We start from the raw sequence: 13,731 nt of genomic DNA, 5'->3' as shown, positions 1-13,731 counted from the left end.
ACAAAAAGCGGGGTATAAGCAGAAAAAATTAAGTGTTTGGGAAATTTCCATCTCTGTTATGAACACATGTTAAATTTTGTTTCCATCTGGCAACTCCTTCATATAGAAACAGGCGTTCAAAGAAAGACGCATCCGCAATTTTTTTTTTACAATGGAAAAATTAGAAATGCGATTTGCGTCATTAAATATTAACATAATAAAGGTTTATCGGGACAAGAAAATCCTAAGATATGGTGAATGTGCTAGGTGAAAGTGCTCCTCCATATGCAACAGCAGCGTACGAAACTAAGCTTCATCAAACGTTTGCAATCCTTTCGTTTTGTATTTTTTCGAAGTACGAAACCAAACAAAACCGATATTAAGATAAGGGGACAAGTTAGCTATTTTTGACTGTTTGTGTAGATGAGTGGAAACAAAAACAAAACTGAAATGTACTCTGTTGGATGACGCAACATTGGAAACGAAACAGCACAAAACAAAGTAATATTAAGATAAAATCATTCCAATCAAAAACAGTATTAAGAATAACAATCCTCAATGCACCACTTATCATTTCACACTGCAAACGTTTCCCGGCGATTCGTTCGCAAACGATACAGCTCGGCAATTCATAGCCGAAGTACATTAAGGCAATCGTTTTGTTTGTGTACTTCTGCCATTGAAATGTTTGTGGTATTGTTGTGTTCGGAGTACAAAACGATTGAATTTTTTTTTAAAGTTTGTGTCTTCATGAGAGTGGTATGTTAATCGTTTTGTTTGTTTCCGTCCCCTGTGCAACAGTAAACAATTGGGTTGCTGAATTAAAACGTGGTCGTACAAGCATTGAAGATTCAGAGCACTAGGTGTGTCTGGTTAAACTGCAATTTGTAACAAATGTTACAAATTGTTACTGGAAGTCGTCTGTAAACCCGAAAGTTCTGCAAAAGAGAGCGGTTGGAGAGAGAAATTTTGACAGTTCTTTCAGTGAGAGTTTGCAAATTCTTGCTGGACAAATTTCTTCTTCCAATCTCTTGCAACTCGTCTTCTTCTCATTCATCGACATTCGATCAGATGATTTCTATTGTTTATTTATTTCTTTTTGTGCTTTTAATTTGAAAATATTGTTTTGGAATTAACAAGACTAATTGTTTTTGGAGAACAACTTTACAAAATGTGAAAAACATAAATATTAATATGTAATAAGAAAATAAAAGACTATTTCCAACATTTTTAGACAAATGCCATTAGCAACATGTTTAAAGGATTCCGCGGAACACATCAAATCTATCTTCTTTTTATTCCTCATATTTTTATTTTATTGTCAATTTACTTTTTATTTATAAAACTTGTGGAATTGGTGGTGGTTCCTTTCGTTTAATTCTTTTAATGGGGGACAGATTGGTTTGTTTTGACAAATCAGCTGATTAGTTGCAAGCTTCTGCAGGAATACCGTCCGTTTACTTTTCGAAATTTCCTTGCAAAAGAGAATAAAACTACCTTACTCTCTCAGAAAGATGTTGCTGGACAATTCCTGCAGCAAAAGTAACCAGACACACCTACTATTGCAACCTTTTGGATCAATTAAATGTACAAATTCGAGAAAAATGTCCTGGCTTCCAACACAAAAAAATATTTTTCATCAAGACAACGCACTAAAATTAACGAATTAAAGTACGAGTTGCTTGAACACCACCCTTATTCTCCTGATTTATTAAGTTTTTCGTATTTTTTTTTTTTTTTTTGTGCGAATTGCACATTAGCCTACTGGTTATGTAGAAGGCACTTCGTGTGCCCTTCATTTGAATGTGTCATTCGGCTCACACATCTCCGTAGAGCTTTTGGGACAACCAAAAAAAGGATTCCAGGATTCCCATAAGGATAACGATTCAGTATTTTTTTTTTTTTTTTTTTTTTTTGATTTGACATTTTGATAGCAAACACAATGAGTGCTTATGTTTCTCTTTTTTCAGTAGAGGATCTAGTAGTATGGGCGTTTATAAATATGTAGGCTAGCACTGAAACGTTTCAAAGAAACCTTTTAAAAATGCAAATCAATGTTGTTTATGAAATTTTTATTCTACTTACAAATTTTATTTTTTACAAATGCTATAAACAAGTAAAAAAAATACCAAGTTAAGAGATGTAAGGAAAATGTACATATAAATTACATTCAGTTTCTAATTTAGGCAATCGTCGGATATGAATCGGAAACATGTAAATTTTGATTGACAGCATGAATTGATGGTATATGGCATCAGTCGCCACGAGTAATTACCATTGTCGTGCAATGCGGACAACATAAGATAAAAGCGAACGCGTAGGAAAGAATAACATAACATAAAAACAGTCTGCTGGCCAATGTTACTGCCAAGTCCTCAACGTATTGCTAACGTCGTTTTGTATTTCGTCCCATAGGGAGCGAGTTAGCTATTTTTATTAGTGAATATTTTGGTGTAAAATCAGGTCTAAATTCTATTCGAGCATTGGTTACAATTTCATTTTTGATACATATATACACTTATATACACAATGGAACATTCTTAAAAAGTTAGTTAGTACAAGTAGTTTTATTTGTAATAATAAATAGTTTTAAATTATCTAATTGTAGTTATGTTGTTGGAGGGATTTGGTTGAGCGTTGTCTTATTGCTACGATGATGTGAAGTTGTACCTGCGCATCGATCGGGCTGGGGTAACTAATTCGACCTTTATATTTGCGGTGGCAGTTACTTTCGTGGAGTTTGAGTCGGAGTGATGCGTTTCGACTGTAACTTCCGGTTGTACAACGATGCTTTGTAGTTCGGGTGGAAAGTTCTCCATGCCGACATTGCTTTCATGCACATTCGAGCCATGAGCTTGATGCGAACCGACCGAGGATGCGTTATTCGGGGTCGTGGTGGACGAACAAGGCGGCGGTGGTTGTGGTGGTGGTTGTTGTTGGTTGTGATGGTATTGGGGTGGTGCTTGTGGTGGCGTTGTGTGATGAGGATTGTAAGCTGTCGGCTGATTGTAGTGGTAACGATGTTGCTGTTGCTGCGCATTTCCTGAGTGTTGGCGCATGTAATTCGGCGGAGCATCCCTTGGCGTGCCGGATGCGGATGCATGGTGGTAGTTGAGATTGTTTGCGTAATTGATATTGTTGCCATAATGTCCCCCATTCGTGGCAGCCCACTCATTGTTCATCGGAATTGACGAGTTGGATGATTTCCAAGAGGGTGGCTCCTCGGTAATTGTTGTCAGCGAGGGGTCATTGTTGTCCTTATAATTATAATGGGGTTTCTGACAAGTACGTGACGAAGATCGCATCGAACCCATTGCGATATTCTTACTCGTTCTTTTGCCGTTCCGAGACATTTGCGGTGATGGCGTGGAAATGCGATCTGGGTGTTCCAGTGGTATGAGTTCCGATGCTGGTCCAACCATGCTCAATACAATGGGATACATGACCAAACTGTTGAATGCCCCTACGCAAAGTACAGCTAAGAGAAGCCAAAAGAAGTGGCGGATGACAAACTCAAATGGGGAGGTAGATAACATGAAGACGGCCAGTGTCGATGTAAGGATTCCATGTGTTAACGGTCCCAAGGTAACCTGCATGGAAAGTAGAACACGCCGTTCCCGATTTCCAACAGAAGTTAGAAATCCCTGCAAAGTAAGTAAAAATGTATTCAATTAGAATCGACTCAAGAGCTGACTTGGCAATTTTTGAGAGAATGGATGGATGCTTACCAAAGTTATATGAACGGTGAAACAAAGCATCATGCCCACACTTAGTATAAGAATAACAGCGGGTAATGCCGACAACTTGATTCCCAATATCGCCATAATTCCGAAAATTTGTGCCAGAGATGCCAAAACACTCAGTATAACCAATACAGCCGCCCATATCGACAGCAGAAGAATGCAGACTAGAACAAAAGCCACAACAACACAACACGACAAAATCATGGCCAAGGAGGACCTCAAGGTCATGTATTGTTCCCAGAATATAAATGGAATGCCTGAACAAAGAAGAAAGAATGGGAATCGATTGCGTTGAAACCTCAATCCTAGATTAATCTATCACTCATTTGAATCTTACCAGATGGATAGTTAGGCAAGCCTCTCGACTCAAAGCGCATGCTCAACTCCCGGATGTGGCCGATTAATGACTTTATTTCAGATGTATCCGTTAAGCCATGCAGATAAAATGGCAACTGCGAATACACAAGAGGCAGCGATTTCGGTATCTTCAAGTCGGTTTCCGTTGGAACATGATAATATTGGCGCGGCTCCGGATGCAATTTAGCCTGAAAGGAAGACGTTATTAGAGCATTTTGTTTCCAACTACTTACAACGCGAATACATACCTGCGAAGCACCATACGCAAACACGTCGTTTGTCGCCCATGCCGATAGGTAGTTGTAGAACGCTTTGGGATTAATTATTCCCTCGTTGTCGACTAAACGATGTTGTACTACCAATGACTTGTCGACCGGATTGTCCACATGACCCGTCTGCACCAGAAGCTTGTAGGCTAGTATCGCGTCGCTGGTAGCATTAGGATGCCAACCCTCTTGATTGATGCAGCCTTCTTTGAATTCGCGATCGAATATTTTCTGCAAATTTCTCAACCAATCCCGAAAGAGAGACAGCCAAAAGTCGGGTAGGCCACCATTGTCATTCTTAATAACGTGGGGTACACGAACAAAGGCTTCGTGGTATTCGTGCAGAAGACGTTGATTGTTGGGATACTCGAAGTTTCCCTGCGTGACGGCGTACATGCTGTAGAAACCGAACATCGACGTTTGAGCATTCAGGAACTTGTATTCGTTTGTGTCCTTGGGCACCAAATCTATCAAATCCAAACCATCTTGCAGCTTTGTTGAGGCGTACAGACTAAAGATGACCGTACCCACAAACGATGTAATAACAATGAATTTAATCCAGCTCTTCATGAGGAAGGGCGTATAGTATTTCACGGCAAATTTAGCAAGCGAGAAGGAAGGTAAGTTTTTCTCTGCGGAGCAGGACAGCAAGGCTTCTTCTTGTCTTGCAGCGTTGACTGTAGGCGACGTCGGTCGGCCGTTTTTACAGACTTTATTTTGTATGGTCGCTGACCCTCTTAAACTGCCTCGTGAATTCTTCAAGGGATTATTATTTTGGATCTGTTGAAAGGGATTGACTGGTTGTTCTTTCCATATGGGAAAACAACAACACGAAATATCCGCACGGCCAGCAGTCCGTCTTCGCAGATCTAGCGATATCATGGCTGGGAACACCAGCAAGGCCGCAGCCAGATTGAAACACATAACAATTGCCGCCTGAAGGCAGAAAACTTTCAGGGCAGGCACCGGTATAAAGGCAGCCGCGAAAAACGCTCCTGTAGTAGAACAAGAGCTAAACAGTATGCTGGGACCCACTTTCTTGAGAATATATTTAGTTTGCTCCTTGCGATTGCTTTCTGCATACGCAGAAGTAAGCATGAATATATGATCAACTCCAAGTCCCAATGCCAAAAAGGGCACAACTTGTGTGCTGGCCGCATTGAAGACAATGCCCAATATGGCGCACAAGCCCAATCCCGCAGCTGTTGAAAAGCCAATCAATAATACGCCAGCTACTCCGACGCTGGACTGTCCCTTCACTGGGTCTCGCCAACGAATGAGTGTGCAGAATGCATAGCTAACGGTAGCAATAACTCCAATTAGAATACTCAAAGGTTTGGGGTTCGAGAACTTCTCTAAAATGTCGTCCAAAGTGGCGGACGAAAACACATAAACGTTGTACTTCTTGGACATGCTAGCGCCGGTCATAATGTTTTCGACTTCTTTGGAAAAATTTCGTTGCCAGGCAGTTAAGACCTCTGCCGCCTTCTCCGGGGTCCAGCTAATGTGATGGACTTTGTAGTTTTCATTCCAGAAGTCAAACAGTTCCTTCTCCGTCATCAGCTGCACCACAGTCTGAATACCCTTGGCCCTTTTCAAGTGGCCGGTGCGATTTCGTTGCACACCACCCACGATCAACTCCTCCGGCCAATGCATGTATTTGGCGGCAAATCCGTAGCAGCCCCCAGTCAGTATTCCACCAACATCCAAGGGAAAATCACTGTTTTTGTTCGGTGCAGTTTCGGGACACTGAGGGTTTTTGGGATCCAGACATGGCTTTTCGGTGTAACCTGATGAAATTGCCGCACGCTTCATGTACTGTTCGATCGTGTCAAAGTCGAAGGGTATAGTTTGATCACTCATTTGTTTCTTCATGGACTGCATCAGTTTTGAGGGATTAAGTGTGCTCCAGGTAATGCGTTCGTCCATACTCCTAAAAAGCGATGACCTAATCAATGTGGTGTCCAGCTTGTGTGGAAAATTAAAGAAAATACTTACGGAATTTGAACGGGAAAGTCTGGTCCCAGCAGCTGACTCCCCTCCCAGAAACAATCTAATGGCGTTATTATGGAACACGGAATAAGATGCTTTAGGATCTGTTCTATGTAATAAGGACCTTCAAAACTCGGAGTAGTTGGCGAATTGCACATGTCCCTAAGACTCCAATCTGTGTCGAACATGTGTATCTTAACGGCCGTTGCTTTCTTTAGCACCTCGAGATGCGTCAGCAGTGCTTGCGGATGAAGAACCGATGCGTTCGGATCGTGACCCGTCTGTATAAGCAATTGGTGTGTTGAACTCTCCGACTCTCCTATGGTCTTCTGTGTGTACGCCAGCTCGGTCTCGAGTCGTCCGCCCTCCTGTATCCAAAGCTGGTGGACTTTCGAATGGATTTGCACACTTTTGAGGCCAACGCAGAATGTGCTTAATACTAGAATTGCCACAAATAGAACCTTGCCGGCATGCTTTTGCACCGAGCTGCCCAGAGATTCGAAGTGTGATTGAAATACTGAACGTAGGTAAATGGATGTACGGTTTCCGCGGGCTTTACCCTGAAAAGACAAAAACAACAAAATGCGAATGTCAAATGCCAGTTTAAAGAGTCAAAGCAAACGGGTGCTTGGGATCTATTGGATGATCTTGAAAAGAAATGCGGATATACGCGTGGATTCAATAAGTGTTTGGCAAAGCTGGCCATATTTCCAAGATTCAAACTCGCAAAATTCGATTAATTTAAATTTGGCTTGGAGGCAGTTGTTTGTATTTGAATACATATTTATGTATGTAGCGAGGTCATCTTTCTGGTCTAATTTACAAATGAAAATTGTGACGAACTCTAAATTGAAATGTACCCTTAAGACATAATGTCGGATCTGTCCACTCAATGTGAAATCCTTGGTGGATTTTAATGAAGACATTTAGAAAACAAAAAGCGAAACATTAACAATTTTGATAAGCAATGCGATAACGATTGCAGGTAGAGCAGGGAATTGAAGAACTCGACTGAAAGGACTTTTACATTTAACGCTAATGAAATTTGCGTCGTGCTGGGTTCATGGCATTGGTATTTGTGATGGACGTGCAATTTCTTAAAAATCACCGCGGGAGATTTCTAAGATAATGGCCGTATGAAGTCAGTGGAAATCAGCGATCAGCCAATGTAATGGGTGCGCGCCGGATTGCTGGTGCCCGTTGATTATTCTTGGAACTTCTGAGAGTAATAGTAGCCTCTACTCGTCAAATAGATTAAAACGATGTGTTAACACCTTTATGGCACTTCTGTAGCCATGTGTCAATGTCGTGGAAGAAATTCCAAGTATTTTCAAATGTCCTGCTGCGACGTTGAGTTGGGAAAACGGCTATGTCCTTGATGACGTGCCGTTAGGGATAGACAACACGTACACACGCGACTAACACAAGGGACTATTTCCAGTGAGCGTTAGCATGTCCCTAAATAATCATAAGGATTGTTTCTTAAACTGATCTATGTATGTGCGTACGAACTAATCCGAGTATCTTTAAATATGGCGATGCGTAAAATTCCAACTCTCTGATGTTTTATCCTATTAAGAGTTTATTGAAATTTTTAACTTTTATGGGGCCAGATATTTTACATCTTCGTGGCTAAGTAATGTGCCTAAATAATTGATGATATCCTTTTAATAAAAAACTACCACATAAATACATACACACATATTCATTTGGAATACGAGATGCTAATAACCAACCAGGCGAATGTCGTCCATTCTCACAGTTGTTGTAGGACACCCAAGAAGATGTGTTGGTCTATACAAACATAAATATGTATGGATGTAAATAAACATGTGTTCCACAACGAAACACACACACACAGCAACTCAAACGAACGTAGTATGTGTGAAAGGTAAGCGTTTGTGTGCATCTGCGTGAACAAGGAGCAATAACAGCTGCTCGTTCTTCTGCCTTGATCTTTAGATCAAACGGGCGATACGGGTCATGTTGAAGAACATGCTTAAGGAACACATGCAAGACGATATTATCACATCCTTCTTCACCAAGATTCATTAGAAGCTGTGTGGTTTGCCATCAACAATGCCGTTCCATTTAAATATACTACATAGAATTACAGTTTCATTCCCGCTGATAAGGTAGGAAGATGTGTGTGTCCCAAGGGACTAGGGACTCGATTACTTTGCACGAAGGTCTTGGCGACCATCTGAAAGAGTAACAAGCACGGCCAATATGAATCAAAGCTTTGTTAAGAATTAACTGAACTGTAACACCTCAATCCAGTTCCCCAATGCTCTGTGAAGTTGTATTTTGTAATCGAAAATAATCGCGGAATCACCGAAATATACAGCCTCCCTTAATTTTTTGGAATGCTGCTGACAGCAGCCATACAGGTAGATACGTACTAGAACGATGTGTGTGTTTGGGTATAATTGTGGACAGGTAATGTCTTCATCCGCACACAACACAAGATCAGTCCGTTACGGCTGTAGAAATGACCTGTATTTGTGCTTCTTTCCGGTCGCACAGAGATCATACATGAATGTACCTAGAATAGCCGGTTGTTTTTTCTTTTTTTGAAGATGAACGCACCGAGGGGTCTTGCTAATGTCTTTATTCCAACTTTATTTCTCCAAAATGTGTTTCAATATCGATGTAATAACAGAGAGAGAGAGAGAGAAAGACATAGAGATTGGAGAGAGAACAAATAAATTGTTTTCTGTTTTTCAATTATCAGCGGAAGAAGGAAATGCAATTTTTGTATTTAGCCGAGAAGGCCAATAAGGGATATTCTCTTGAACATGACAAAAGGGTCGGCATCTGTTTGATATTCAATTTTGCTATTTGGTGATGTCTGCCCGCAATAGTTTCTGTCTTAATAATATGAACTAAATAAGAGAGATCACCAGTGTGTTGCCTGCCAAGACGACGATGATATAACACAAAAGCCATACAGAATGGAACCCACCAACCATATGTACATGGGTACATGTGTACATCCACACAAATGCGACACTTCACGGCAACGATGCCGCCATCAGTGCTCCAGCCGCATTAAAACTGCTATAAATTTGAACATCTACTGTGGCTGTGGGTCGTGCATGCCTCATAGCCGAAAGAGACAGGTCCACGACGACAACAAAGAGAACGGAGACAGCAGCGCTTGTGGTGGTGGAGGCCTTTGTAACGGCGGCGCAGAGTACAAATGGTCGACAGAACGAATGCACCAATCCACAGCTGTAGTCTCTATGGGTGGCCACAGTCGCCTTACAGTTTTGCCGCGGCAATTTCTCGCAGTCAGTCAAGTCAGCTTATGTTTGACGGTTTTCATTTAATGTAAACAAACGAAAAGAAAACAACAAACAACAACAACAGATAGTGTAGTATGCGGGCATGTATGCGTGAGCATTCCGTCTACCACCAGAAACAGATTCAAATATTTTCTTATTTACTTTGCAAACTTCATAGAAATAACATCTCGCTCCCAAATTACACTCGAGTACGACCGAGCATGTCGAGGCTACATCCATACATGCCTGCAGTGGGCCTGACCCCGACTCTCCCTATTTGGGGAGTTGACAACTTCCCGACAAAATTTTATAGACTCAAGAAAAGAAAAGAGTATTGGCCCAGTTTTATCCAAATCAATCAGCAGATGAGAGATTTGTCTCCATGCATTTTGAAGGCAACACACCGACATGCCATGCCCCCCTTCAGAATACACCGAGTCCGTCCGTGTGCCGTAAAGTTGTTACACTAACGACGATCATTCATTTTATTTATTTCATTCTCCGTCTTCCTTTTTGTTATGGATACTGTTGTCTGATCTACCAGGTCCAGATGCCCGATGCCCCTTTTCAGTTGAGAGGGGCCAGAAAACAAAACAAAAACAAGAATTTGTGAACACACACATGTACACATTTACCGATTCGGGTTCGTCGTCATCGTCGTAGTACTCTGCGATGATCAAATGTAGAAAATCCAAGGTTTATTCTTTAGTTATTGTTGTTTTTGTGCCTGCCAATCCACACTAAAGAAGTTTCGCTTTAGGGCTGGACTAAAGACGATGACGACGACGTTGACGATGATGATGAAGATGCTGGCGTTGTATTGCGGTCATTGTGTTGTTGCTGTTGTTATTATTGTTGTCTTTGCTGTTGTTGTTTCTACGGTGCCATAATGGTTTTGTTACTGCTGAAATGCTTTGAATGGGTTCGTTTGTGGCCGATTCCAACGATACATCTTGCTCTGCGGTCGGCTGGTTTGTTGGCTGTCTGTCTGTCTGTCTCTACGTCCGTCCGGCCATCCATCTACCTTACCACCGTCGTTGAATGCCTGTGTGTGTTCGCTTGTTTCAACGTTTTTAATGTCTTCATTATTTTCGATTTACGTTTACGTCTGTATTTTATGCCCAGCGATGATGTTATTGTTTTTCTCTTTTTTGTTGTTACTTTTGTCTTAGCCACTACGGTTGGGACAGGCCGTATGCTATGTTAGTCACCGCATTTGTCGCATTTGTAACTTAATCGGACCATTTGGCTATGCCAGTTCACAATGCAAGCTATTGCTAGCAAAATTCGAAAATTGTAAAGTGCCAATGGGGTCGCTCCTAAGGATTAGAATTTTTAGATAATATTTTTTTACCAGGCTGATTAGTTGAGATACGTTTCAATAAAATGAAATTACTGAAATGTTCCGTTTTGAAATAAAAATAATTTGTTTAGTTTTATTTCGTAACTTCTTCTTCAGTAAAAAATTGTAAATCCCAGTAACTCGTTTACTGGACGTTGGAATATCAAACAACACTCGTTAATGATTTGTACAAAATATTTGAAATTATTGCCTTATCGTCCACACTTTTTATTAAGAAAAATAAAACATTAGTGGAAACATTGAATTTAAAAGAGGTGTAATAACTATTATAATAACAAATGTTCACCAGGATCTTATCAAAATATAAAAGAACTCGTTGAAAACTGAAATCTGCTCGATCTATGACGTTGGACTGGCTGACATCTTCAAAAATTGTCATTATCAAGTATTTGTCAATGTCGGATCAGTTTGCTGCGAAGGTGGCATACAACACCCTTTTCAGTTGTATATATTTTCCATTTAAAGATAACTATTTCCCAAAAACATATGCTGCAGGAATTTAAAAATTCGTTCAAACAAATTTCTATCGAAAAAATTGGAGGATGTGCATTTTAGATGGATGAAAAGGTACATTTCGGCAGTTGTTTTTATCTGCGGAATAGCGCACTCAACATTTCGACTATACCGCCGACATACAATTATCGTTTCGCCATCAAAGCTCTTCTGGGTGTTCCTTTTTTTAACAGCGAAGCAGCTGATACAAAGAAACCAACAACACCATTGTTGCCAGTGTTGTTTTTTGTTGTAGAATTTAGAGGAAATACGGAAATACTATCTTCAAAATAACGTTTTGTAATAGATCAATATTAACAGACATTGATTTAATACAAAACGTTGTTTTGAAGATTGTATTTCCGTTGTCACGAGCAACAACGCACTCTTCAAAGGGTGATATGGAGGGATGGAGGGATGGAGGGTAGAGGCACCACCTTCCTGCGACATTAGCAAAGTCATTATTTTACAAAATGAAATTGTTTTTGTGTCAAATAGACAAGAAATAGTTTTGAAATATGGCGAATACCAAACTCTATGTTGTTAGCATTTCGATTTTGTTTTTATTTAAACAAAATCAAAAAATTGAAAAAAAAAAATGGACACACAATTTAGACCCTTAATGCGACAGAATATCCACCAACTCCAAGTTGAAATTGCATAAAAAGTAATTTGTTTCTATAATAGGAATTAGACAGGGTAGGATTATAGGGCAATTATAAGTGACAATGAGTTCATGCAAGAACATGTTGCGAATAAATGAAGAAATGTGACACTATGAGATGTTTACACATAGAGGGAGGGATGGACAGGTCGCGAGTATTGTTTTCAAAATATTTTGAATTAAAGTTCGTAACTGCTCTAACAAAACCTAAAGCAAAACATGAGGTGGCATTCAATGATGCTCTTCAAGATGGGATGATTTTGTGCTGTCTTACTTTGTCGATTTGATCCAAAGCTATTTGGGCATCGACCCACGTTGTGCGGATATATAAATCGGAAAATAGCTTTTCGTCGACCACATCTCCGTGTGTGTCGGGGACGCGGGGCAGGGTATCCATTGTGGGCACAACCATATTTTGTTGTGTATTTCCTATCCTCCAAATGATGCCAAGTTTTTATGCATGCGGCATTTGTTCGATCTGTGGATAGGATTGGCCTGTGCTTCCAAACCAGCACGGATGGATGTTTTTGTTCTGTTTTTCTTTTCTTTTCTTTCTTTTTTCACTCCACACAAATGTGTTTTTGTTTAATTTCACTACTTTATCGATCACTTGTATATTTTGTTTTCAATCTTCCGTGGATGGATATTGTTGTGTTTTATCACGTTTTTCATTCCTTGTTTTTCTTTTTTTTTTTTTCTTATTCTCACGTAAAACAATACTTTTGGTTGATCATTTTCTCATTCTCTTTGCGCTCTCCCTCTTCACTTGTAAGCTCTTACTATTTACAGGGAGGTTAGCTAGCACTGCACTCAGAAACTACGGCGTGCTCACTGTGGCTCTTTCCGTTCGACTTTTATTTGATTTCATTTAATTAAAAACAAAAAAAAACACAAAACAAAAAATAAAAACAAATTGTACTTTTCACATTTTAATGGAATGCACAAACATTTCTTTTAGTTCTTGGCCGACCGACTTGATTCCATGGGGCACGAGAAGAGACGAGAAACTATTTTTCAGAAATGTGGCATACCGCGTTGCGTTCACGTTTCGAGTTCTTCCTTTTATTTTTGATTCGGCTATGAGTGTCGCACAATCATACGCTTCAGACCAACGGTATCCTACCCGCACGAAAGATCGTTCCAAACTGAGCAGTTCGCTGAGTGTGCGCGCGTTATTATCGTGGACATATTGTAAACGACTTCAACAACTTCATTAGTGTGTGCTGCTGTCAGTGCCGGAATTCCAATTCAAAGGAAAGTACGTTTGAGGTACATTTTCGTACGCTGGAGTTAAATGCTATTTCGAGTGGGTATGTTTGTTTTGACGAAAATGTGTGTTTCCTAAATGTGCGATGGTAATGGATTTGAATTTTTTATTATAATATTCTCATTCTCCAAGCATTAAGACATGAAATGTACACAAAATTGGCAGAAGTCGGGCACACTTAGAAAAAAAATTGTAATAAGCTGGTAGAGCTCTACCTTACCATTTTATTGTACCAAGAGTATTTCGAGTTTTGGATAAATATTACTTGCATCTAAGACTCATTTCTTAGTAACGGGGAAAATAAGGTATTTTAATTTGTTT

The 13,731-nt window shown here is 40.1% G+C and overlaps 1 protein-coding gene across 2 annotated transcripts; it reads right to left on the bottom strand.

Annotated features, from left to right (window-relative positions):
* Positions 1 to 2,034: 2,034 nt before the first annotated feature.
* Positions 2,035 to 13,305, bottom strand: LOC101891704 (protein patched). Of its 2 annotated transcripts, none has more exons than XM_020036958.2 (6): positions 13,175 to 13,305; positions 12,418 to 12,994; positions 6,344 to 6,897; positions 4,060 to 6,278; positions 3,708 to 3,979; positions 2,035 to 3,623 (listed from the first exon to the last, which is right to left on the bottom strand). In XM_020036958.2, exons 2-6 carry the CDS (start codon positions 12,553 to 12,555, stop codon positions 2,628 to 2,630), a joined length of 4,179 nt encoding a protein of 1,392 aa, XP_019892517.2. In that variant the 5' UTR covers positions 12,556 to 12,994; positions 13,175 to 13,305; the 3' UTR covers positions 2,035 to 2,627. The 2 variants fall into 2 exon arrangements, with proteins under 2 accessions (XP_019892517.2, XP_005184135.2); XM_005184078.4 differs by having other exon boundaries at positions 4,060 to 4,267; positions 4,328 to 6,278; positions 12,418 to 13,285.
* Between the last annotated feature and the right edge of the window lie 426 nt (positions 13,306 to 13,731).

This window comes from Musca domestica, unplaced genomic scaffold (assembly GCF_030504385.1).
Source record: "Musca domestica strain aabys unplaced genomic scaffold, Musca_domestica.polishedcontigs.V.1.1 141, whole genome shotgun sequence".
NCBI lineage: Eukaryota > Metazoa > Arthropoda > Insecta > Diptera > Muscidae > Musca > Musca domestica.
This window is presented reverse-complemented; position numbering and strand designations above follow the sequence as displayed.

Bases quoted from the DNA above. Each gene is read 5' to 3' on its own strand.
- LOC101891704 (XM_020036958.2), bottom strand. From the start codon at position 12,555: ATGGTTGTGCCCACAATGGATACCCTGCCCCGCGTCCCCGACACACAC. The intron at 6,898-12,417 runs GTAAGACAGCAC...TTGTCTTTTCAG, and splicing joins CTTTGGATCAAATCGACAAA to GGTAAAGCCCGCGGAAACCG. The intron at 3,624-3,707 runs GTAAGCATCCAT...CTTACTTTGCAG, and splicing joins TCACCGTTCATATAACTTTG to GGATTTCTAACTTCTGTTGG.